Source organism: Etheostoma spectabile, chromosome 10 (genome assembly GCF_008692095.1).
Source record: "Etheostoma spectabile isolate EspeVRDwgs_2016 chromosome 10, UIUC_Espe_1.0, whole genome shotgun sequence".
Classification (NCBI taxonomy): domain Eukaryota; kingdom Metazoa; phylum Chordata; class Actinopteri; order Perciformes; family Percidae; genus Etheostoma; species Etheostoma spectabile.
The window spans coordinates 21,098,163-21,125,811 of NC_045742.1; the positions used below are offsets into that span (position 1 = coordinate 21,098,163).

Below are 27,649 nucleotides of genomic sequence, written 5' to 3' on the forward strand. Positions count from 1 at the left end.
ATACATTGCTGTGTTTCTTTAGAATTAAACAATGACAAATAGCTTCAGATGTAAAGTTATTTGCTGTCAAAGGGACATCAGAATGAATGGCAGTCAATGGAATGCTAACGACGGGTGAGTGCTAGGTAGCATAAAAATGGCGTCATGGGAGCTACGCTTAGTGGAGGCTGGCTTACCCCCTTTCTCTTTCTCTTCTTTTTTTTTTACATTCCATATTTGTTTGTGATGTCGTCCACTCAGTGTGATCTAACATTAAATTCCAGTTTGTCAAAAAATCAAAAGTGCGAACAAGGAAGAAGGAGACGGGAGAAAGGAGGTCAGTTACACGAGAGCCCGGCCAATTTCACAAACACTGGACTAAAAAGACTTTATTGTGAGTTTGCAAGAAAGAAGGCAAGAAAAGTGACTTTCAATTTATCCAGCATGGTAAGTTGTATGCTATATAAAGCTATAGAAAGAATATAAAGTGACATGCAGCTGAGCTGCTTTGCTGTAGGTCAGACAGCCTATTGTTCTGACAGCTGAATAGTCCGTTAAATCTCTTAATATCAAAATACAAATGCAACTGTCTCTGTCCCAATGCCTTTCATCATCTATTTTGGCACGTGTTTCAGCAACATTGACAGAGGGCGTACGTCCACATTTAATACGTGCACACACAGCAAGAAGACAACACACACACACACACACACACACACACATCCTCAAGATATGACTATTTAGCTGTCTGAATAATGGTAGTCCCTGCTCAGGTTGACAGTGAATCTTGCGTGTGCATCACGGTGTGTGTCAATGAGCAAGGGCTTGCACATTAAGTTAACACAGGGCCTCGCACCCCCCTGCGACGGCTCTGCTCGTTGTATTAGAGATTACCCTCCATGGTCTGAGTGTTCTTTTGGTGACAAGTTACCTGTTTGTTTTCTTGCTTGTGAACCAGATGGTCTGTCTTTAAATAGAGTGCAGGGTCACAAAGGAGCCCAATGTACCGGTGATACAATTCCTTTTTGTTCTCTCTATATGAGGGAACGGTGTCTGACATGGATAAAAGGAATGGGATGGCAGCAGTGTTCTTTCCAAATACAATAACATCTTTACAACTGGAAAATGAAACACATCTTGTGACAAGGCACTGAGTAAATCATGGCACACGTCCACAACGAGGCTCCAGAGAAAGTGAATCTGTGTTTCCCAGTGAAATATTAAGTTCATACATTTATCTCTGCTACATTGTTGTTGGTTACAGCTGGAGAAGGCTTACTCTTCAGTCCCTCTGTGGCACACTTGGAGGTCTCCATAAGGAACAAACGAGGGATACAAATAGAAAGGACGATTGTCTTGTATTCCTTACGGAAGTTTTGGTTTAGTAGTCCATATATGACGGCATTGAGACAGCTGTTGAAGTACGCCATAAAGTAGCTTGTGACAAAGAGCCACTCAGGTATGTATGGCGCAACCTTTGCAGGGTTTATAGCTACAGCCAGGCCTATGAGGTTCAGTGGAGCCCAGCACACTGCAAACAATACAAACACCACAAACATAGTAAGGAAGTTCCTCACATCACTAGGTTTCAGTTTGGTCCCTTGGTCTGGTTTAACCCGATGTTTCACTTGAATCACCAGCACCCATATCCTCATGTAGCAGTAGGACACCACCAGCAGCGGGATCAGAAAGTGAATAATCACCACTGAGATGGTGTAGTATGAGCTGACCGTCTGGGCAAAGGTGCAGGAGTAGATCCGAGGGTCGTACTGCAGAGAGCCGACAAAGAAGTTGGGCACAGTGGCGAGGGCGGTGAGCAGCCAGGTGAGGCCAAGGTAGCAGCAGGTCTTCCTCAGGCTGTACAGGCGGTCGTAGTGGAGGCTGTGGCAGATGTAGCAGTACCGGTTGATGGCGATGGCCGTGATGTTGAAGATGGAGCCGATGACGCTTAGGCCCATGATGAAGCCGCTGGCCTGGCAGTGCAAGTCACCCATGGTCCAGTCATTGTGGAAAATAGCTATCAGGACCAGAGGGTAGGGGTACAACGCCACCACCAGGTCTGCTACGCATAAACTCACCACGAAGATGTTGCCTGGAGAAACAGAAGAGGTTTAGATACCAGAACAAAACATGACCCCAACTATCATTCCCTTTCCACTTTCTGGGTCACTGTACAACTGTGTGTAACCATCATAAAAGAGCAGCTTCACTGTGGCCGCTGTGGCTCATTTTGGCGACGCTTTTACCATGTACTCGCCACTACAGTGATATGGAGACAGACACATGCTCTATTTTCACAGCTCTCTCAGTGTTAGCATTTTTTTCAACACCATTTTTTCCTCACATGAAGAAAAAACTAACATTCAAATTATTTTACTTCTAATAATAATAATTATAATAATTATAATAATAATAATACATTTGTATGTATATAGCACTTTTAAAAGTGCTATATACATATGGATGGCAATGGTGCACTGTTGGTCGGTCCACCACTTGGATGGATTGCCATGCCTTTTAGTACAGATATTCATTATACCCAGAGGATGAATCCCAGTGACTTTTCCTTTAGCGCCACCATCCAGATTTATAGTTTTGAGTGAAATATCTGTTGGATGGATTACCATAATGTATATTCCATCCTGAAGATTTATCTGCGTGAACCTACCTTGCACCAATCCTCCTTTTCATTTTTTATCCATCTATTCTCTCATCAGTGAAGGGAACGGATTGTTAGAAAATTGATATATTCTTGTGTGTCTCATGAAACCTTTAGAACATTGTGAATTGAACACTGCTTCGTGTCTCTTTCCTGAGCGCTAGTAACTGCTTTCAAAATGAACTCACAGAGGTCGAGATAGTAGATGAAAGGATACGAATCGTGATCCACTTGTTTCATAACAACAAGTAAGTAATAATTGTGGCTTTGACTCATTTAATCTAGCATCATCATCAGGTCAACATTTTAATTTGTCCAATATTTTGGTCTCATGCCTGCAAAACTAAAGCCTCAGCTGTACTTTGTTTTTGGGGCTTATACGCTAGCAATTATGGACGTTTGTGACATTAGACATTAGCAAGGATGATAAATATTAAACCTGCCATGTTGGCATTGTCTTTGTGAGCAGGCTAGAGCTGCTAGCATGGCTGTTGACTCTCATGCTTTCTCAAATTACTTACCTCCGTATCTAAACTTGCTATTTTGAGTGCATAAGTGTGTTGACACTCAGTATGTTACTATATTTGTATATAAAGTATATGTAAGTATGGCAAAATGTATTGCACTATGAGTACCCGTATGCTGCTCTCATAACAGTCAAGAAGTTGGGTCAACGCTCGACACTTCTCGCCCAATGGCGTCAGAGGAAGCTGTGTGTGCGGTCGACAACACTACCCTGTTGAAATTCACACACTAGGCAAGTAAGTACAATATGTACACAGTGTACTACATGTTAGTGAACTAACACAAGTATCAGACCCGATATAAAGTATGAATTTGTTTCCCAACACACATCCCATAAATCTATTTAGTCACAGAAACAAGCGATTCATTGTATGATCAGGCTAGTATATTTGGCAGGTCCATTCCAATAAAATGCTCAAATCAGGCGGTTTTTGTTTTAAAGCTTCCTTGCCCCTGGGGAACACAGTGAGTTTAAGCACATAGAAACCATGGCATGGCTGATTTTAGTGTCCTATTACATCCAAACAAGTTCCTGTCCTCCTGAGGTCTTAGCTGTTGGTTGTGTGACACTGGATCTCCTCAGAACACATGAATCATAGAAAATGACGTCTAATATTGTTACAGTGCAGCTGTTCTTGGTGGGGGAGAATAAAACAATATATCAAATTGTAATTTTGTGTCAGACAAGATGATAGATAACAAGAATATGTAGTACAGTGGAGCCACAATGCAATTAAATTGGTGTTTTGCAAAAGAGGCATTAGCTTCCCATACGTTTTGAGTAGACATGCAATAGAGAGTGGATTGTGTGTGCGAGATACACAATTTATAATAAAGATTTGTGATGAAGTGGAGATTTTGCTCAAATAAACTCAGTGTTTGCACCAATATATACAGTTTACCCAGTCTTTAAAAGATAAAACTCTTTATTGTATAATTATGTAGCGAGTAGCATCAAGCTGATACAAATAAAACCAGTCCAAAAACACAATTACATACTGCTTGTCAATATCAACTTTTAGCCAGTTTCTCATGTACCATTACATCACAGGTTTGAACATAAACATTGATGCTTCTTGTAAATAATCTGTTAAGGATTATATATAATGTGCCTCATTTCGACAACATTTCTCACATTGGGGTGATTTCACGGTTGATATAACAAAAAATACTTTCTGAAGTTGAAATTTGAAGGCGCAAGGCTCTTGCTCACAACAGCTGAATCAACAGGGTTGATTGGCAGATATGATGGGAGTGAATTTAAAACACATGTTGGCCATCAATCCTCTGCATTCAAAGCTTGTTCCAATCCCAGCACACTCGAGTCACCCCATGTCTAATTTTAATTGAATCGCCCGAACTCGATTCATCAAATAACAAAGAACATAAAACATCATAATCATGTCATTTTATTCCTATATCTTCATAACTTGGGGACATTTATGATTTAAATTTCGTAGAAGACAGTCAAATGTTGACCTCGTGTTTTACCATAGTACTGGCATAGGTACTCAGAGACAGTATATTTCCAAGTTACTAAAACAGCACGAGCCATCTCTCCAACCCTACTGAGATAAAAATAAATGCATTTGTTCTTCATCCTCGAGTCAGCTCAGTGGGCAAATCTGTCAGATTGTATTTGTGACGCTCACAGTACTCGCTGTGTGCATTTGACATTGTGCAGAGGTTTGATTCCTCACTGACAGCATGGGGCTCAGTGTTTTCATGTTAGCGGCTGGACAGGGCAAGCTACAGCCTTTAGCTCTATCTGGCTGGGCCCTCTCTCCCCCCCTTATCATCAAGAGCATGAGGTAAGTGCTAAACACAGCGGAGAGGATTGCTGTGAATGACTCTTAATTTTGTTGGCATCCATTATTAAAACATTGGACAAACCAAGTTTAATCAACCAACTTGGACAGACTGCTGCTCATCACGCCCAAACTCCCAGAACTCCCACAGGACTCCTTTTTTTGTGTAAAACAGCCGACCAACACTGATGTTGTCACGCCTGGATACCAGAATAGAGTCGTGCCTGCTGACATCTTTTGCAGCTATTAATATCAACGGGTGTGAGTTGAATAGAGCTTAACCTGAATGCTGATTGGTTACATGCCGACAGGGACAGCTGACCTGCAGCCTTTACCTTCTCTGAAATTGCCTCTGTAACTAGAATCTGATCTTACAGTACACTCACACACAATGGTCAACCAAGTGAAACTCTGCATCAAATCAACTAATCCTGCTCTAAAGTGTGTCCCTCCCGAGAGTTGAGGGACCACCCCATGGATTCCCCCGGTGTTTCTCCTTCTTTTTGACTGTCACATGTGACATAAATCAAAACTGAATAAGAGGCAACTGTTGAGCTCTGTGTGACTGAAATAAGACATTTTTCACCAGAATCATGCAGCACCCACCAGGCTACAGCATATTCAAAAATATATTGGACAGAAACTGCCTCCCACCTAGCATATAAACCTACATATGCATTAAAAATAGGCTTGGTACGCAACGTATTTCTGGCATATTGCTTTTTCCAGCTGAATACTTCTGAATAGTAAAAGGAACAATTTAGGATGTAAAAAAATTAGTAATGCCGGAGCAAGAATAGACACATAATGAAGTAAGTGTGAGAGATAAACAGTCCAAAAGACAAAACAAAAGCAGAGTTGATCTTCAATTACAGGAGTTCCATGTCTGTGTACACACGTGAATCTCCGACCCACCGTCTGTATCCCATCACTCTCACTGCTCATACAGAAAACCTGATATTACTATGCTATGATTCACGCTAGCTATTTTTATAAACCTTTGAAAGACAAAAAAAAAAAAAAAATGTGCAGGAGGGTCAGCATTGCTTGGATCCGGCTGTAAATCAGTACAGTGAGGCTTATTACTACGAGTGTATTTCAAAAATTAGATTACATTTGAGTTAGTCAGTCACGTTATCATAAATAAGCAACAATAACCTTTCGGCAAGGGCATTAGTGCTGATAAATTACTTGTGAATACTTCATGACCTTGTGTTCAAGGGGCCAGAGAATTGTTTCGAAGAAGTTTAACATTAAACTGATACAAGCTGCATTTTGGTGATGCAGCCTTCTTTGAATCCGGCCAAAACACCATTGTCATCATCATCAAAGGCCATCTACCCATTAGATCCTCTATGTCTGAGAAAATAAGTCTCACTGGCCCTGAGAGAAATCAGACCATCAGGACAAAAGCAGGGTCTGGTCCAACAAGGTTTCACTCGTAAGGCGCAATCCCGGAAATACGAGGATGATGGTGAATTAAATGCAAATTGAAAATAGAACAGCAAAGGAGAGATTGGATGTAATGTAAACATAACAGAGCATTTTGCTTTTCTTGGTGTGGTTTCATCAAATAATCCCAATTTGATAACATCCTACCTCCATGCTAACCACATTAAAAAACTAAGTGACCATTTTGTTGTCGGGAAAAGAAGGCATGTTTAATGTAGTGTGCTAAGTGATATTCCCCGTGGATCTGTGCTGTCATTTTAAATTGGCTTCTGGTTAGACTCACTAAGTCCACTGACTCAATTAACCCCCTCTGGACACTCCGGTTTTCAGATTTTATTCATGACTGCAGAGTGACTGAGAGGATGCGATGCATGATTTAACTAAATTCAATCTCCCATTCTTACACACCCCGCAACCCCCAGCTCTTTACATGGAGGTGCAAGCTGCACAAACAAACAAACACACACACACACACACACACACACACACACACACACACACACACACACACATACACACACACACACACACACACATAAGCTTATTCTTTCGTTATTTGCCTCCATCTGCTCCCCATCATCGTTTTCTTCCTCTGTCCCTCTCTCATGAGTGCATTTTCAGAGTGTATTTTTAGTTTGGTTAACCCCAGTGGGAAACTCTATTGTTAACACCCCATTGGCAGTTCCATGGTGCCTTGTTTTACCCTTTGAAGATTCACTGGATATATCCTATTACATTTGCACACTTGAGAGAACCTGCAAACCTTTGAAAATATGGAACATATGGTCCCAGTTCTCCCCAAATACATGAAGATATTAGAGACAAATCCAAAAATATACCAGCATCTACCAAATGCACACATGCATGTCTTTTTTTCCGGGGTTGGTTGAGTGGTGGATAGTGGAGGGATGTGTGGAGGCAAGGGGGTGAATTGAAGTGAAGCAGAGCGGAAAGCTGCTGCTGCAATGAGGAAGCTAACCAGCAGTGTGTAATGGAGAGAGGAGATGGGATGTTTTCTTAGCAGTCAGCCTGCCACACCAGATTCACCAATATATGACTTTCCTCACAGAAATTTTACACCATACCTCAGTGTACCACTCATGAGTCAGTTTGTGGGCCCAAATGTGGTGTTGCAATTTACTGCACCCATAACCCCTTAACAAAGCAGATTTCAACAGGGGTCAGATCTTCCCTACAGCTGTTTGTCGTAGCTGTGTCCATGCTTTCCTTTCGGAAAAACCCTATACAATTAAACATTGATTCAAAGTGAGCCAAATCTATAAATAACTTGTTAAGGAGAGTGATGATAGGCTAACAGCAGTAACAATTTCAGTCACTTAAGGACACACTTAAGATGTGCTTGAGTTTCAGGTTTCTACTGCTCATACATGCAAACCTAAAGGACAACAACACTGGCGAGGACTCTCTTGTGACTTGGTCTGTCACTTAGTCCAAGCAGAGAAGGATATAGGTCACATTAGGCCAGTAATCACCACAATTTCTATAGTTTGCCAGCATGGAAAAGACTTTTGTACAGGCCATTTACTCTGGTCCTCTTGTTTGAGACCAGTCGACTGTGGCATTTTTCCAATCCAGATAATGAAATTATTCTCCAGGCTACTAAACTCCTTGCACCGCTTTTGGCACAGGAACACTTTGGATGTGTTATGTAATGTATTTGAAATTGTAATTAAAAGTTCATTATTCCAAACACTTGCTGACCTAATCCCATGGCCAGATTCTCATGCGCTCATTAGCTCCGTGTTGTGATCACTGTGTTTAGTCGTTTGACACAGCAGAAGGCTTTCCTGACTTTGCTTTTGACTGTAGAGCTGCTGGTTCAGAGCAGCACAACGTTAAATATACAATTTTTTAAACTCTTTGTTCTATTTTCGTCCCATGGAAGAAACATCTCAGTGTTCTGCTCAGTTGTTTTTTAAGAACAAAATCATGAGGTTTGATCGTGTAATTAAAATGTGCTTCTTTTAGAATTTCTTTGAATTGAAAATAAAATATGCAGTGTTTTTTTTTACAACTGCTTCTTGTGTCATAAACCCTGCAGGGCTTCAATACATGACTATTGCTAAGACTTTCTTGTTACTGTTTCTTACTGTTACTGCCACGACATTAGATTATCTGTTCTAATTTAAGGAAATGGACAGCAATACACACAATCTGCAATGCAAAATATGACTGATACTTGGATTTGTTTAGGGATTGGACAGAAATGTCCCTCCCCACCGTACAGACACAAAGACTTAAAAGGAACAATTTCTGGACTATTTTTCTAAATTAGTGCAAGGAAATGGAAATGACAGGAACATTGTCCATTTGAGACAAGGCTACAAAGTAAAGGGTTCAATTAAATGATGATGGCATATTTGCCATGAAAGAAAAAAAAAATAGCTTAATCATCTTCACAGTGGTTTCTGCTTTAAATGCACAACAAAATATGAGGTTGAGTTCAACCCAAAAAATTTTTAAAAAAATGCACAAAAAGGCATTGAAGCTATACACCAGCATCTCTCACCTTGGCTGCCCATGAGACACTACAGGTCCTGATATACATGTGATCCATCTGGGATGGGGAACCAAGGGTAAAGCCATGGGGGTAATCAATTATGAAGAAATATGAAGGTAGCAAAGGCAAAGCTGAGGAAACTCCATCACACTGACACTGGAAGCTCACTTTAGATACCAGCTGTAGATTGTCAAGCAAATAGTTCACAGCTACACGTTATATTACATAATTGTAGTTATGAATGAAGAGAGGAAAACAAGGCAACCCACATTCAGTACTGTATGTCATTGAGACAGAGATTGGTCCTTTTGGCTTTGAGCAGATGTGACTTGTTAAAGAGTCACTTGTCAAACTGATTTTCTTTCTGAAATTATAAAATTCTTTCACATTCATTTTGATGAAATAAAATATGTTTTATGTGTCTGCTTGTCCCTAACTTGTCAAATGAAGCTGTTATTTCCATCACCATGCAGTACATCGTATCTTGTGTCTATTCCAAAATCGACACTTTATCGTCTTTTTATCTCTCACCTGCATTTCTGAGCTTTTTGTTCCTGTACACGGACAAGATGACGAGGACATTGCCCAGGATGTCTACCACGATGGTGAAGATCAGCACGCTGGCCAGCGCAGTGGACACTCCGGCGGAGGACGCGCTCAGTCCGCGCTCGCTCTCATTCCGGGACACACAACTCGACCCGTTTTCATCCTTCACCTCTAAATCCATCTCCCCTCAGGGTGCAGCGGCCATGGTGGGAAGGCTCCAATGTTCAGCTGAAAATCTACAGACCAAAAATTCAAAAAGACTTTACTGGAGGGAGTCTTGAACTTTTTGACACTCCTGCTCCGCCTGTGGAGTACTGGGAGGAGGACGCGATCCATGACATGATAATAGAATATTAATAGATTGTATGCATGCATGCATGGAAATCTAAGAAGTTCATATCAACGGTGATAAATGGTGCCAGGAGCTCTTGTTTCACTGCCGTCCTCAGTGGTCCTCATGAGTCACCAAGGCTCTCCCTGCGCGCTGCTTCATTCAAGGGCTCGTCCAGAAGGCATCTGAGCGCTCTCCTGTGCGTAATGGAAATTCTCAGGGTGCGAGGCTCATATGGCAACGTTGAGTCTCGTGTTAGCTTTTTTTAATCATAATAATATAAAGATTATATTTGTGTGTCAATTCTTTCTGCATCCAGACTCGAAGCGCTTGATTTAAAACAACAGCCAGTCAGCTAAGAATGTGAGCTGTTTCCAACTATAAATAGTGTGCAATCTGTACTTCGTGACCCTCTTCTCTGTACCAGTTGCATTAAATAAAAACACTGAATGCGTGTCTGTGGACCGTAGTGCCAATGATATTGTAGCTGGCTTTAACAGCAGCCCTTTTACAACTTGCAGGTTTCTTAATGCAGCTTCATTAAAACGGTCTATTCTTCCATGCGCATGGAAACGGCGCCTTCATGTGTCCAATAGAGGCTCTTGCAAACATCGAAAACCAAAACAGCTAATTTACAAATTATAATTTCTTATAATAAACTGTGTATCATTGGTGTTAAATAAAGCTCTACCTTTTGTGTGCTTCTGAAAAATAAAACCAAAGTGGGCCAAAGCCCTGGGGCCCCAGACCTGCAGGGCCCCCAAAACAGCAGGTTCACGGTGTGTGAGTGTGAGCTTTTTTCGTCATCTCAAGGTATTAGAGAATTTCCACCGTTAAAATACAATGCTGATCGGGTTCTGCATTATTACGCAATCTTGTTGCACTGTGGCAGAATCTGATTATTATTTTGGTTGGGTTTGTGCTAACATTGCGCATTTTTCTTTTTGTTTGTTAAAATCTAATTACCATGTTAACTGACTGGTTTCTGTAACATAACAGAACATTGAATTTATCCAATCTGAAAAGTATTTTGGAAAAAGCTTCATTTTCAATTGTGAAAAATGTCGGTGTAGGATGGACAGAATTCCAAAATGGAGAGAAATTGTCTGGCCAACACCTGCTTACACGAGAGGGGACAAAGTGGACGTTTGACCAGCTGAAACTAAGAAAAGTAACCTGACTGTGTCCATCTCCTGACCGGAGGATGGCTAAAGAAAATGAGGTTTTACTAGGTTTACTGAGGTTTTTTTATTCTTATTTATATTTATTTTAAAAATGTCTCCTGTGGATGCATGCATGTTTCCAAATAAACGTTTTCAGGCTGATATGTAGAATGGACAGGTCTAGGAGTCGGTTTAACCTTAACCAAAATATTTCTTCTGTCCACCATTTCCAAATGGTTTGACCAGCCTTGCCCAATGGCGTGCACGTTTATAGGAATAAATAGGAAAAACATTCAGTATAATTCATTCCTCTTTATCGCTGAAATCCTAGTTCACGGATTTTTTTGTTGACAAATAACTGCAAGTTCACGGTATGGTCAAGTCTGAGCTGCTATCGTTATGTTTTCTCACATGAGCAACTGATTTCAGCAACGACAACAACAAAACTCCCACTGACAATCCCACTGGATCCTACATTCCCAGCACCACACAGTTTGTAGAAGGTGGAGCTCCACCTACTGGTGAGTGACGGCGTTGTTCACAACACGTTACATCCTTGTTAAAAGCCTATTAAATAAAGACAGCAAAAACACGGAAACAATTAGGTGATAAGTCTATTGCAAATAGTTGTCTGCTGAACCAAAATCCAAAATGTTCAAACTGTACACATGGTGGCTTTAATAATAAGCGGTACTGACACTCAGCAATATAATATGGCACATACCATATCTAAATCCTTATAATTTCAAGTGTGCTATTTCTACTGGTTATGTCACCTTTACCTATTCGGATTGCCTTAAATTTATGGAGAGCAAATTGCATTGAATTGTAATAATAAATTTAATAGTCAAAATGCCACGCTGACTCATATTTATGACACACTTTCCGCTAAGAATTTGACACTTTATAGCTTACATTTTGGATAACTCAACTCATAAGGTGGAGCTCAAAAGTACAGTGTTGGTACATAAACAGCTAGTTGCAGGAACTGTATCAAATGTCTGCATATGTTTGTAGTACATTGCAACCGCTTTCATTCTACAGAAAAGAGAGGGCAATCTCCATCATGGAAAAAGATCCCTGCTGATGGAAGAGGAAATTCAATATCCTGTACGAGAGACTACACTTTACTAAGGCCGATGCCTTCTTACTGCAAGATGAAGTGTGGGTCTCTGCAGGCAGAAAATAAAAGCTTTGAAAAAATGTGATCGTGATGGAGAGACCTTGTGTTTGGATCCACTTATTGTCTGCACAAGCTTTCTTCGGTGCTTTATCATGTCATACAATGCTTAAAGGAAATGTCCTTCAAGACGTAAGTTGTAGTTAGGTCATTTAAGCATTTGAGGATACTTGCTCAGCATGTTAATATCTTGCAAAGATACTGTGCAATTTCCAAAAACGATCTATTGTAAGCTATTTCCGTTTGGTACCTCATTAATAATATAAGGCCATCTCCAAGGAATTATAACGCAGTCACTTCATCAAATTGTAAAGTTCAAATTACACTCCTGACACAACTGTTTAATTACTTTTCTCATGACGAAAATGTGCATAACTGTCAGTCAGTGTGACTGAGTCTCATGTTAACAATGGAGTTTCAGTTCCCACAAGCACTGTGGTTGTGTGATACAGTAATCTATTACTGTAATGAGTCAACTTGTGTAAAAACAACAACTTTACTCAGAACCCTGGAGAGAGATTTAACATTCTCAACTCAATCCTGGCTGTCGGTGAACACCATTCGTCATTACGGAAATAACTTGGCAGATGCATACTGCAGTGTCAAGGTCACATTTTTTAAAGGTGATATAAATGTTGATGATACCTTCCGTAAATTCTTTGGGCTACATACTCAAATTTACTTTAAGGAGACTGTATAGCAAGAGACTGAAAAATCAACTTGCCTCAGATGGTACTTTGTCTGGATATTACAGATACCAATCATCTCCACCCTCTTTACCGTCATTAAAAAAGAATTTTTCATATAGCAGACATTCAGATTTTATATACGTACATTACCTAATGTAACTGCTCCATTAACTAAATGTGCTTCAACTGGGCTTTTTCTGCTGACAAGTCAAAATGTCTGATGCCTGATGTATACATATATGTGGTGTGTATATTTACTAGGATGCTAAACTAATTCTCTATTTTATTACTGTAGGAAAATATAAAATTAATGCAAAATGCCTGTCAAAACTGTCTCACCACAAGGTCCATTTAGTAGCTCTTCCAGAGATTTTTATTATATCACTTGTCATGAAATGAAAGATGTTAAAATTTGATTATTTTCTGAGCATTTCCAGGACTTCTCATCCTTGATCGTTGGCTTTCAATTTCAATCTTGACTTTGGATCAATCAACCAATCCATCAATCAATTAATCAATCAATCAAGCATTTATTTGTCACCTGAAATCGTATGAGTTACAATTCCAGTGAAAAAGAACGCCCTAGGTTTAGCAAGGCTTATTGAGACAGATTTTCTATCAAAATGTCATAAAAAAAAGTAGCTGACTCTTATTTCAGAAGAAAAGCACACAGGGGGCAGTGGTAATGCTTAAACAATTCCCCAAAAATATTCTCATGACACTTAAAAGGGCCGCCTTATTTACAGCTATGCAGATATAATTGATTAATTTTAATCTCACTTCCGATAAAAAAGACAACAAATTAAAATTGATGCATATTTTGAAGTAGAATACTCATGATTTGGTCCCTCTCCGGTTGAAAAGCAAAGGTTATAGAAGGGCTACATGAAAGTGATTGTGATGTAGAAAACTTGTTTTTTTATAAAAAATATTAAAATATTATCATTGAAAAACACACAGATTTTAATCACACAGTCCACTTTTATTAATCTCTCAAAGTGTAAAACCGGAGTCTTCATTTTGTACTTTCCAAACATACTTTTCTTAAAGCACGGCACTGAACACACTTAATACACAGTTACATCTTTCCACTAAAGAATCTTTCTATAACACCTTTCATTGCATATATTCTGCATCTGTTAGCCTTTTCACCACACACTTTCAGTACTGTACATTAAAAATATGGCTAGGATTGGTAGCATGATTACTTGTACGCACAATGTGACATAAATCTAAGGCACTACAAGTCATAGACTACGGTCCAGACACCCTGCTGAAGCACACATTAATCTAGGACGATGAGTGTATGGACAAAATATTCACAGCAGGCTTTTTCTGCTCAGAAAATCCATGTGATGTAAGAGACATCACATTGACATTACAAAAAAGGAGAGCATGATTCATCTCTTCTTTCTCAGTCAAATCAAAGGAGCTCATGTAGCAGTCTACTGTTTGTATAAAGAGGATCACAGTTATGTGTATGACTATCTTCAGAAAAGATTTACCCATATAAAATAGACATATAGGCACAATTATGTCCTGGTTTGGCTAATCTCCAATTGGGGCCAAGATTCGTTTCCAACCGAGCCTGAGAAGGGGTCACAGGTGGCATCCAGCAGCAGAAGTCACAGCACCTGTTTGAACATCTGGATCATCATGGCCGATATGTTTTGATAACATCTTTGATCGGCCTCCTGCATATTGGACAGCACGCATTGATCTGTCTCTTCAGCTTCAGCCCACAGTCGTTGCACAGACACATGTGTCCACAGGTGTAGATGACGGTGTCCACGTCTTGGTCGAAGCAAATGGTGCATTCTCCGTTTTTTCCAGCAGAGGGCAGTTCTAAGGGGGTGAGAGTCGGAGAGACGGGAGGGCTGAGGGGGGAGCTGGGAGCAGTCACTACAGGAAAAGAAAGAAAACGTGTGGATCTTGAAATGGAGCAGACCTGGATGCATGTAAACAGATTACTTTTGTTTTTGTCATTGATGGGGGAAAAGGTTCAGCTCCGTAATACTGTTGCTTTTATATATTCTACTTATATGTCTGTATTAGTAGTGTGTTTCCTTGTTGTTAATAAGCCATGACAAATACAGATTTCAATGTTAGAATATAATCTTTGATTAATTGTTGCACAAAAGCCTTCTTGGGCTGCAGTTATTTTCAATATTAATTATTTCACTGATTAATATCACGACTAATATATGTTAATATGTTAATATGATGTCATCAAATTAAATTTTTTCCATCCCACAGTCCAAAATACAAAAAAAACCACTATAATAGTGGGAAAGACAGCAAATGTTGACATTTAAAACATGTTTGGATGTTTTACTTTTCAAATGACAACTATTAATCAATAATGAAAATATTTGCCAGTCCATTTTCTGTGGTTGACTAATCAATTAATTGACTGATTATTAAAGCTCTTTTAAATCATGGAGGAATATTTGTAACAAGGTAAAACATGTTGTTGTCACTTCAAAAGTGAAACCAAACGTCTTTCCCGTGACTCTCTAGTACACCACAATGATCGCTACTACCATAAGGGCCTTCCTGCCGTGGCCTTGTGGGGGAGACAAACATCGTAGCATCAAGTATGGTGTCAACATTTGGTGACCTACCCAGAGAGGATTCAGAGGCAGAGGAGGATCTGTTGACACTGAACGCCAGGTCTGAGTCACTGTCGTCTGGACTGCTGCTTTGAGAAGTGCTGGGGGATGTGGAGGGAGGACTGGACTGCAGTGTTCCTGTAACACAAAGACATATATACATGAACAAAACCCAGATAATTAGTCTCATGTAAAGCCTTTCAATGTGCCATTCAGACAAAGTGTACATTCAACTGTAGTTGGTATCATTTCAATTAAGTGTCCTTGAACCGTTTGAGTGTGAGGCCAGAGTGTGACCGGCCCTAACCAGTCGGATTAGATATGCATAACTGTAATACTTTGAAATTTTATAGAGTGAATTTCTTTTAGTGTCTGTTTGAGGATAATATTGTTGTGTTCGAGCTGATGGGAGTTTATGTGGGAGGAGGACAGATGGGTCACAGCGCGAAACTGAACAGGCACAGAGACATAAACTTACTGCATTCCTTTAGTCTGGGAAAAAATAAAATGCGTTGGCTGCCTAGACTCAAAAAAAGACTGATGATAATTGACGAGTATGTCCTTTATGGGCATTTATCTTTTTAGTATAAAAAAGAAAAGTTACACATTCTGGGAAATATGCTACCTAACACCATTTTCAGTATTTGTGCTAGGCTTTGCTACAGACAAATATGTGAGTGGTATGAATCTCCTCTTCTAACTCTCAGAAAGAAAGTTTCCCGAAAAGTATTCCATTTTGGAGTTTGTGTTGCATCTCATAATTACAATACTTTCACAAATAAATGTAAGACTTCAGTAATATTTGGTGTTTCATGCCATCACCTGTCCGTGTTGCTGTAAATACATTCGTCTTACCCAGTATTCTGAGTCTGTTGACAGCCCCATGCAGGGTGAAAAAAGCCCAGAGGACCTGAGAGGTGTCCACACAGAGCAGCCTGCCACGTGCCACTCCGTTCACCCCGTGGTGCACATCTCCGCCGGGCAGCAGACTGAAGCTGAGCACATCTCCAGAGCAAAGCATGGGGAAGCCACGATGCACCACCCAATACTCTTTACGGTCCAGGAGAACCTCAGGGTCTGCCGGTAAGTCTGCGGCATGTAGGCTGGCAGGGTCACAGGATGTTAAACCAAACAACAGCGCCCCAAAGTAGGGAAGGCCCAGGTGGCCGACTTCCACGTACAAAGTCTCACCCACATGCAGCGGACGGTCACTGAACACCAGAGTCCGACTGCTGTCCAGAAAGTGGATGCAGGCGGCAGAGCGGTCTGCGGAGAGTATTACATCAGAGCCACGGACGGGGTGAAAGTGCAAGTCATTGTCCAGCGGGGAAGGAAGGCCCCGGACCACCCTCGGGGTGCTGAATCCAGTGGAGGCAGATGAGGACTGTGTGGAGGAGGAAGAGGTGGAGGAGCAGCAGGGGATGAGCTGAGTGTAGTTAGTGAGCTGGAGGTTGGCCATCTTGGCAGCAGCAGCCTGGTTGTTCTCCAGTTGATTGTTGTTGTAATTGGCTGAGTCGTGGCTACTCTGGGGCAGATAGGCACTCAGACGGGCCGCACTCAGGCAGCTGGATCCCACACTCTCAGCAAACGTGCTCTCTGTGGTACAGAATATAAACAAATAAGTCTGTGACTTGGACATGATATGATCTAAGCTTGGGTCACTTCCCTTCTTTTTGCGTCCTTATTTCTTCTACGATGCCTGAAGAAACGCTGCATGCTGAGATACTATCTGCATGTGTTACTGCCGCCTCATTGATGTCTGTTTTTGCTCAATGAGTGCTTTTGTTCATATGGGCATATTTTAGGACTGCGACTAATGATTAATTGCATTATAGATTAATTTGCTGATTGTCTTCTCAATTGACAAAGAAAACCAGCAAATATTCACAAAATGATTAATCAAAGTAGTTGCCAATTATTTTCTGACTAATCAATTAATTGACTAATCGTTGACACGCTCTTGAAATTTATGACATGACATTTCTACAAATTTGTTAATAAAGCTCCATTATTGTACAAGGTGAGCTTTTGTTTTCGATGATTAAATAGGTTGAGGCGTTGTATAAATACTGTGAAAGTATCAAAACACTCAACTCACAGAGAAATGCATTAAGCTCGTATTGAGAAACAATGCCTTTCAACGAGCTGTCAGGACTGGGATGTCACAACTACACTATATATCGGTGGAAAAGTCCTGCTACAGAGACTTTACTATCATTTACCAACTTTAATGAAGGTGCAGAGAACGCAGATGCGAAAGACCAACCAATCAGAGCAGACTGGGTTTTTACGGGAAGGGGGCATAATACAGGCATATCCAGACAGACAGTATGAATTTTTTTTTAACATTAAAGCATATAACACATGTTCTAGTAGACACCTAAAATAAAAGTATGAACCTAAAAATAAACATGATATGGGACATTTAACCAGAGATGCTCACAAATCTCTAAACTAAAGTCCAAGTCTCAAGTCTCTCGGGGTTATAATAAGTGTTGTATTAACTGCTGTGTTCCATCCAGGCTGCTTATACACATATTATAACATAGCTAAATAGCTATAATAAAATCTAGCCAACAACAGTCAGAGTTAACCACCCGTAGGTTGTAGCTAAAGCAAGAAGCAAGCTAACATAGATTGCCAATGCTGAGCTAAACATGTTTGCTAACCTAGCGAACATGGACAGATGTGGATGAGCAAGAATCCTTTATCATGATACCACGTAGTATGCAATCCAGCGCTTCTTTTGTTTGGGCCTTGTTGTATGACATTTTTAAAGCCAAAGATTCTGATGAATGGCACAGATTCTGCCGGTGCGGTCGACAAGTTTGTTGTCCTCTCTCCCGTGTGGCACAGCAGATAGGTTACAGATTATGTAGGTAGGTTATAGGTTACGCAGAGAGGGTAATAACATTTATCTCATCAGACGGTTCCTAACAATAAAGATTGTTCCCAAGTCTCGAGTCGAGTTTGAAGTCTTTTAAGAACCAATCTCGATTCAAGACTGAAGTCACTGTCTGTGCAACTTAAGTGTGACTCGAGTCCAAGTCCCAATCTCGAGTCTCCATCTTTTCCTTTAACATATTTATTGTATTTATTATTTATATCCACTTATTTATGACTTTTTCCCACTGTGACTTACAGCAAACCGTTTAGAAATACAAGATGAAGCATGTCTTTTACACAGCATTCACTGTCAAGGAGTTAGATATTACATGTTCATGGACACTCCTAGGACCTAATACAAGAACTAGAACAAGTCTCTACGCTGTGAGCCCTTCATATGACGCTTTAGTTGAGTTGTTTGTTGTTGGGAGTTAAATAAACCTTTGTTTTTTGTACAAATAAGCTGTTGGCCAGCAGTTTATTTGACGGTCACCAGTAAATGTAACTCCCTTTTTCATTCCCTTTCTACCATAACATGAGCCCATAGTGCAAAGTTATAAAGTTCATAGTACAGCTGGATTTCTCCATGCGTGAGGGACTATTATAAAAAAGTGCTGTCCTAGCCGTCCCCCTTTGACTTATGATACATTCCATCATTACTATTTCTAGTGATGCTGGAGCAGTTGAGTGCACTGGCCCCTCCAAAGCTCCTGGGATCTGCCGCCTTGACCAAACATGGCCATAGCTCTTGTCAGACTGAAGATAAACACATCCAGTGAGTACGAGAGGGAACCACAGGGAGAGGGTGATGGCAATGAGGGAAGAGGGAGAAAGTGACAAAGTGATAGCAAGAGAGCGGAGAGTGGTTAGGAGTGAGACGTTCAGGGGGGATTGAAATCCGTGGTCCACATCCTGTTTATCTCTGGATGTTATGGTTCTGGTTTCTAGACAAACTAGTCGTGTCAAACATATAGTAGATCATTGGGCCGCCCCAGGCCCTACTACCTACTGTGCTAAACTATACTGGCCTCCGCTGTTGCAGAGCTTCCCAACACAGCTGCTTTCTTGACTCTCAGGAAGCTGCTTAAATTAGCTGTGAATGTGTTTACCCTATAAAAATAAGTTCCTGAGGTTTCGGGGTTGTCAAAGCCATGGTGAAAATACATGGCCTTCTGGAGGACACCGATTCCGGTGAAAAAAATATGTATTACTCAATACTTTATTGGGTATATCTGAATTGTAATGATGGATAGTGTACAGATTAATGACCAGTCAGCTGTGAAATTTGTTCATCACACTTCCCTTTGGAATATGACTCAACTTCTGCTCGCCTCTCTCAACTCTTGCCGAGTCATGAGAAAAACAAGTATTTTCACAAGTCATTTCACAGAGCAAGTAAATATAGTGCTTACCAAGCAGTGTGACCTCCTGAGTGATGCCATAAATATCTATGATGGCCCAGAGTGGACAGCCGATGCTGAGGCCACAGTGGAAGAGGATGGGCTCTCCATCGTTGATGCTGTAGAAAACTCTTCCATGGCGATCAGCCCAGAATGACAAAACATTGTCCTTCAAGGCCAGTCTCTCAGGCAGAGCTTTGGCCCAGTAGCCGGGCCGTGTCACCAGGTCTGGGCAGGCATACTTGGGGATATCTGTAGCAACCAATTCGCTGGGGTCCAAACTGGTGAAACCGAAGCGTAGAGCTCCACTCCAGCCAGTGTGCACGCCGCTCAGGCGAAGACGAACCTGAATGAATGGAATTAATCAAAATGTAATTCTTTAAATTCCTAGCTTTTAAAAGTACATTAATTAATGCAAATTAGAAAACAAACCTTCTCATAGAGGTGGACAGGCCTGTGGCTGAAAGTGATGCCATTACAGAAGCTGTTCTTGCGTGTGGCACGCCGAAGCTGCCCATCCAGCCGGATATTCTTGCCTTTGGCGTGGGGGTGAAAGCGGGGGGACTCCACATTGATGCTGACCGGCGCGGCGGACGTTCTTCTCTCCACACCTGCCCCATTCTTAGGCAGGGTGTAGTACTGCCTGCTGGCCACCGGGCGGGGATGCAGAGTCGCATCTGTGGGTACCAAATATTAGGGGTACAGTGAGAAAAGAAAAGCCCTCAATGATTCAACCTTATCAACCAAACAAGAGAGCAGCGTGGTACATGAACAGCAGGTCTGCTTTTATGCGACTCAGACAAGGTCAAAACAGGAATGTTAGTGACACCAGCAGCTGGAAAAAGAGGTGAACATATCAGCACACAATAACTTTTGCAAGTTGTCCCCGGCAGTTGGTTTAGAGGGCAGAGGCCAGTAAACTAAAAGAGCCCACAGTCTCACACACTTCCTTTCCCACACTGAAACTTTAAAGCCTCCCCTCTCCTCTAAGCAAGTACATTAAATCGTCACTTTTAGTATGTAACCCACATTTACAGTATAAGAGGCAAACTGTCCCAAATCAGTCTAGTTACCACATCCATATGGGACATTTATATCACAGAAATAAAACAAGGTAAATTTAGACAAAACCCATGTGCATATTTCACTGGGAAACATAAAAGGGACATTTGACTTATTTAAAATCCACATATATTTGAGCAGTGCTAATATTAATAGCATCACAGGAGAGTCGACAACAGATGTGATAAGCCTTCCTCTTATTTATGGGCTACACACACCCTTGGCCTACAGCATAAACAAACCATGAATAGCCACTTTCATTCCTTCATGTTATCTTCAGAAGTGAGAGAGAGGGAATCACACATTGAATAGACAGTGAAAAAATACCCAAATCAAATGCTTAATCTTTGATCTCATCTTCATCTTGCAGTCAATGTTCTACTTGGGAGGAGAAATTCTTCATGAACATCGCAAAACGAATTAACATGGGTCAGAAATCAAACAAGTCAAACTGGGCCTTGGCTTAAATGAGACTTTGGGTTTTTTATATTAAATCCAATGGAAACTGTAGATGAGTGTTTATGGTATATAGACTGGCTGAAATCCAACATTCAAAGCAAGGCAGTGTTTCTACTCGCCTTCAGGGCCACACAGTGATTACATTTCTGTTTAAAATTCACTGTGATCTGGTGTAAAGACAATAACTCAGTGAAATGTTCCACAGTACATTTCCTAAATTAGACATTATCACTGATTATATTCTAAACTATGAAGCAGCAGCAGCAGCAGCAGCAGCAAGAACATCTGTAACATCTCAAATGATGTGCGGGTGCCCCCTTCCTTTCTACTTCTGGGAAATTGTGAGTAAAATTGTGAGTAAAACCCACTTTGGGTAAAGTGTGAAGACAAAAAGCATGCTGAGGATCAGCCTGTAGGCTTTAGGCTAAACGGCCTCGTTGAAAAAAGAACACACTGGGACTCTGCAGTTAAGGAACCTACAGTGAAGGCTATTATAGACCCTTGTTTGCCATTGTAGCCCATAAGGACATGCACTGAGGGACAGCCACACAAAATGGCTGTCCCTCAGTCCAAAAATGGCTGTTTGAAAATGACATATTGGCATGTTTGTAAAATGTGGGGAAAAAAACGCAAAGCTACCATGCAGAGTTAGCGCTGTGGAACAGTTTTTTTATGAGTGGGTTCCCATTTTGGTTGACTTGTACACACGCACGTGGACACACTGATGCAATACACAGCCCTGCCAATGGTTTCACACCATGGTGGCGGTAATGTGCTAGGAAACGCAGCAATGTTCCAACAAAGACAAAGACAGTTGGCAAGCAAACACGAATAATTGGCTAACAATTTGAAAAACAATAAATAAACAATTAAAACAACTTGCTGCATATTCACACAAAGCTGCCATGCAATTTTCACTTCATGAAAATTAGTAAGGCTGATGAACACATTGGTTAGACTGGAATGTCACATACACAACGTGTTTAGGTGAGTGACACCGAATGTTTTCATAACTTTAGTTTGTTGACAAGAAAACTCTACGGGGCCTTTTAAAGCATTTTACTCTCTTCATCATATTGTCTATATTGATTGAAACAAATTAGTGCTTTAAAAACGTTGTAATTGTTGCACAGAAAGAGCAAGGACACATGTTGTGTCTAGCTTCCTGGATAGGATACAGGTTAATAATTGTTATGTGCTGCTGAGGGAATGCCAGATGGTTAAAGACTATTTGATGATATTGGAAATACCCCCATAAAAACTCTAAGTATTATTAAACCACTTTCTGGGTTTTTAAAAAATAACTGGATGACTCCTTTTTTGGAAAATCGGGCACATAGCTCTGTGACTCAAGCGTGATGGTAATGTGTGTCAGTGATGGATAACTACTCCAACCTTCTGTTACTTAACAATAATATAGGTGAGGCTTGCACGCTGGCGCGCCAAAGTCATGAGAACAGCGAAAGATAGGGGAGAGACAGAAATACGTATTTGGATTTAGGACTGGAAAGTGATGAGACAGAACTTACAGTGAGACCAGACAGCAACCTCATCAGGATCATAAATGTGGTCACCATGCAAAGCTCAGTCTCAATAATACAGCATATTTCTGCTACCACATGAGGTTCAATTGTGAATTATGGGAAAGATTTCTCCCTGACAATCATGAGACTGCACAAGACACACTCTGCCCCGCAGAGGCGAGTTTTACAAAATGTAAGACTGATTATGTGCATTAGTCAAAGTTATCTTTGGCCACAAGATGATCAGGCTCTTTAGTCTCTCATATCTCTAGGCTGTATGGTCGTCATACTAACTCATTCACTGAGCAAGATGCGATGAGCCTCTGTGGAGTTTTGTCAGATCTTTGCTTCTAGTTGTGAACATAGATTTCCTGGTAATAAAAAATAAATAGAAAAAGCCAATGACATCACTTGAAACTCTTTTCACAGCTGCTGTTATGACTTCTTCCTCACACATAGGCCTGCAAAGTGACTATACTGACTGAGATGAACCTATACAAACCTGATATGTTGTGCACATGTCTAATACAAACCCATTAAACACAGGTTTCATATTAATTCCATGTTAATCTAAACCATACATTGCAAGGAAGGACCAATGCTGCTCCTGCTCCGCTGTGACTAACTTACTGTTCTCAGTCCAAACCCCACAGCTGGCTCTGGTGGCAGCAACCACGTCATTTAGCCTCTGAGTGGGTCTGTTGGGGGCGTGGGACTGTGACAGACATTAAATCAAAGTGATATGGGGCACTGATTATCAAGTAACGCGCTGTAGGTTTCATGACAAAGGGATTTTCTGAAAGCTCGTAATGACAGCTTAATGCAAAGACTGGGGCTGACAATCAATTATTCCCTTTAGATTGTACCTTATGTAAGACAGCTTTGATACTTGGGATAACTGCAGACGGTTGGATGTAGTATCTGTATTAGACAAAGGTCTTATTATAAAGTGTTTAATCAGTTTTGTGTTAAGATTGTAGTTATTCATGTTTTGTTTCTTATTGACCTCTTATGTGTCCTCGTCTTAGTTTTGTGATTTGTGTGTGACTTGGCTGCTGCAGGCTATCTATCTATCTATCTATCTATCTATCTATCTATCTATCTATCTATCTATCTATCTATCTATCTAAATCAACAATGTATAGTAAACAGTAATATTTCCTGCCTGAGATAAAAGCCTGACTTACGTAGCCTACTGTCTCAGAAAACATTGGAAAACAATCTAATTATATGCAAAAAAAAGCATAAACTCATCAGCTATTCAATGCACAGGCGTAGAAATAGGTAATTGGTGATACAAGCAGGGATACATTTAAAACAATACATTCTCAACAACCCAATTATTATGACATGAGAGTTACCAATTAGCTTCACTTTTTTTTGACAATCTTGCTCGACGATCATCCATTGTTGCCCTTTATGTGACTACTCTTTGTTCTTAATTTTCTGCTGTATCAGTGGTTTTAATTCTATAAATTGATGAGTAAAAAGTGCATATTTTTCAGAGAGCGCTTGTTTGGACCTGCTCCCTGAGGGAATCACGCTCAGCTCCCCCCGTGATGGGAAGCGCGTCTCCACGCGCAGCGAACACAAGTAGAGGTATCAGGTCTAGCCATGAGTATCTCTGGCTATCAAGCGGTTTCGCGCAGACACCGCTTCATGTGAGTGCATTGCAAGCCTCGTGAATGATACATTAATTAATAACAAGTCTCACCTATCAAAGGTTTAGGTGTCGTATTCCCCATTATATACAGAAATCCCTCGCACCGGCTGACAAGTTAATTCCGATTGCACTATTTCTCTGTCCATCCATGTATCTTCAGTCTGATGACTATCTGCCTGGAACCGGTTCAATCGGAGTATCTCAAATTGCGCCGTAGATCCCCGCTGACGCATGGACGCGCTCTTCTTTAATGTCAACCCAAAGCCGCAGCGACAGGCAGACACCTCCAACTGGCGCACAGCAGCCCCCTCCTTTCTTTAGTATAGCTCCCCTCTGCACGACTTTAAAGACACAGTAAGCTGAGATTCCCCCCCCCCCCCCCCTTTCCTCAAGAGCATCACAGAGCCTCTGAATAACTCAGTGAATAATTTACCCAAAGCAAGATGAAGCCTATTGATTGTGTAGCCTAATGACACAAACATAATGCTTGAGTCTACAGGAAGGCGGTTTGTCAGGAGCAACATTTGCATATAGAGAGTCATGTAGACAGCACAGCACAAACTTTGATAACAGTAAAATGATTATGTTAGTCTGGTTGTTTCAATATAGTATCATCCTGAAGGGGTTAGACTTGATCTGAATACAGATGTCATTTACATGAATATATATTTACAGAAGATATTTACATGATGCATGGGTCCTTGGCGTTAGATGTTTACACTACAGATCCCACAGACCCATTGTGAGGGTTTATCAAACATAAATTCATCACATATTCAAATATTGGACAAACAGAAAAGCCCTCTTTAACAAAAGTCCAAGCTCCATATGAGGAAATCCCCTTATTTCCCACCCTATCCTCTGCCCTCCCACAGCCTTGACTGCTGGGCTTCTCTCAAGCTGTTTCCTGTCTTCTGGACCACACCACTCTCCGAGGAGCCATGGCCTGCAGGGTTTACGGTACTGAAACCATCAGTGAAGGGAGTGCCAGGACAGCATCAGCGTATCTCCCATAGTGGAGAATTAGAAGAGGCCAGGGCAGCTGTGTGTCAAATCTCCAGAACAAAGCCTGCTGGTTAACAAATGAGAACGCATGAAAATGGAGATACATGATGTCAATATAATGTTTGGATTGTGACTAATTGGATAACGTTTAGCAGAAGGGGTTTACTTTCTGCTTTATGTATGCAGGTTGACGATGCAGACATGAGTCAAATCACATACAGAGGAAAAGTGCTTCTGCTGCCCGCATGGTCATGTATGATCTAATTCAGTTTGAGGGCAAACAAGTCTCATTTGGGTGACGGCAGGCATGAACTAAATATAACTCAAAGACAAAAGCATTTGTTTCTACCTCTTCAATGCTGTTTGTTTTAGCAGGATATGTGGCTCTTTAGTGTGAATGGTGTTTGGGGTAAAGCAAAGCAGAAGTGAAATTCCAAGCCGTTGCCTCAGAAAGAAAGATCTGCTATGGCAAGGGGGATTAACACAGGAAGTGAATATGAGGCTGCAATGGAGTCTGCAATCAAGCTTTCCCTGTAAACACAGCAGAGCTGCAGTAACAAGTGCCGCTCCCCCTCATGCTTGCTTTACTGTGCAGATTATGGGGTGTTAATGAACGCAAAAATGATTGCTGGGCTAAATCTATTCCAAAGGAAAGGAAGTGTACTTTCTGGATCATTTTTTAGCGCAATCATATAGGACACTGTTGGATGTCTGCAGGAGTATTCAAACGCACAGAGACATGTTAAAGAAATTGTTGAACGTGTCGGGTTTATTCCAAACTGCCTCTTCAAATAAGAGCAACAGCATCAATTGTTTCAATGGCCCTAAAGTGTTAAAGTGACAAAGCTCTCTAGTGGCTGCAGCGTTTTCTACAGTGTGTTCTGGGGACATGCAGCTTGTGGATAGTGAGGAGATGTTTGATGCATAGCCTAAAACACGTGTGGCATATCTTAGAGCACCTTTAAGAACACTGGACTTTGTACTTTAAGTATTTGTGAATAGTTAAAAGATAATTCAGCACTGGTCTCGCATTGCCAGACCTCCACAGAGCTGTGGAATAAGGTCTGGATACACCACAGATACGTTCTAGGAGAGAAAAAAAGCTTTGGGTTGTTTGCATTTCTTTAAACCAATCACAATCATCTTTGATGGGTTTTAGGTTCGATGGCAGTGACAGGAACTTGTTTTGGTGGAACATTTGCACCCCGCAAAAGAAAACGGCACATCAAATATTAAATGGAGTAAACTGTTCACACAATACAGTAATGGGAGCTATTTAAATCAGCAGTTTACATGTTAAACATAATTTGCTCTTTCCAGTGTATCACCGTGTGAACTTCGTCCACAGCAATTAATCAACCAATCGGCCCCAAGATGTTCCATTTACATTGTAAATGCCGTAAACATATTCTTTGTAAATCTTTTTAATCATTCCTCGAAGCAACTAAGCAGGCCTACCTTGTTGCACGATCCAATTTTCATCAAAACTTGCAATTTAAGCTTGTTGCTTGCTAGCTCGAAGTTTGCTGTTGTCAAAGAGCGGAATGTGTTTGTTACTGTTGTTACTTTTTCCAATTTTTTGGTCACTTTTTCAACATAAAAAAAAATGTTTTTGTTGATTTTTTTTTCCTGTGTTTTTGTAGTTTTTTTTAAACATTTATCACTTTTTTCAGCATTCTTTTGTCATAGTTCTGATAAAGAAGGTTTTTGCAAACGGGTCAAATTTGACCCGAGGACAACAGGAGGGTTAAATAAAACAACAGCGGTCAACGTATGCACCCTTGGTACGCTGTATATACAGTACCACTCTGATATGAAGTCAGAACTCACTCAGTACATTTGGACAGTGGAATTAGTTTAGAGAGAGTCTGTCAGTGGTCTGCTTCAGCCAAATCCTAAATTGCAACCTGGCATCACCCCGAGCTCTGACCCCTCTGACACTGTTAACATAGATACGTCAGTCTGATTGCTCTGACAGCATGACAGAAGCAAAGACGCCTCTGGAAGTGGGTGTGGAAACCAACTGAGAAAAAGCTCACACTGTTGGTTTGACCACCCATGTACAAACAGAATTAGGACATAACTTCCCACTGCAGCACAGAGCCTCACATGCTGGCAAGCTTTTGAGATTTTGGTGTGCATAGTTAGTGTGAAAATGATTAGTCCAGAGTTGTGAATTCCACCAA

General features: G+C 40.9%; 2 protein-coding genes across 3 annotated transcripts; both read right to left on the reverse strand.

The window, feature by feature from the left end:
• Window positions 1-917: 917 nt before the first annotated feature.
• On the reverse strand, window positions 918-9,939 carry mtnr1c (melatonin receptor 1C). 2 transcript variants are annotated; one of them, XM_032528190.1, is made up of 3 exons: window positions 9,476-9,606; window positions 8,954-9,001; window positions 918-2,071 (listed from the first exon to the last, which is right to left on the reverse strand). In XM_032528190.1, the coding sequence occupies exons 2-3, from the start codon at window positions 8,964-8,966 to the stop codon at window positions 1,206-1,208; spliced, it is 879 nt and encodes a 292-aa protein (XP_032384081.1). In that variant the 5' UTR covers window positions 8,967-9,001; window positions 9,476-9,606; the 3' UTR covers window positions 918-1,205. The 2 variants fall into 2 exon arrangements, with proteins under 2 accessions (XP_032384081.1, XP_032384080.1); XM_032528189.1 differs by lacking the exon at window positions 8,954-9,001 and having other exon boundaries at window positions 9,476-9,939.
• A 3,875-nt stretch (window positions 9,940-13,814) lies between these two features.
• Window positions 13,815-24,913, reverse strand: neurl1b (neuralized E3 ubiquitin protein ligase 1B). Its single transcript, XM_032528188.1, has 6 exons — window positions 24,510-24,913; window positions 20,184-20,428; window positions 19,764-20,097; window positions 16,321-17,061; window positions 15,478-15,603; window positions 13,815-14,755 (listed from the first exon to the last, which is right to left on the reverse strand). The coding sequence occupies exons 1-6, from the start codon at window positions 24,538-24,540 to the stop codon at window positions 14,508-14,510; spliced, it is 1,725 nt and encodes a 574-aa protein (XP_032384079.1). The 5' UTR covers window positions 24,541-24,913; the 3' UTR covers window positions 13,815-14,507.
• Between the last annotated feature and the right edge of the window lie 2,736 nt (window positions 24,914-27,649).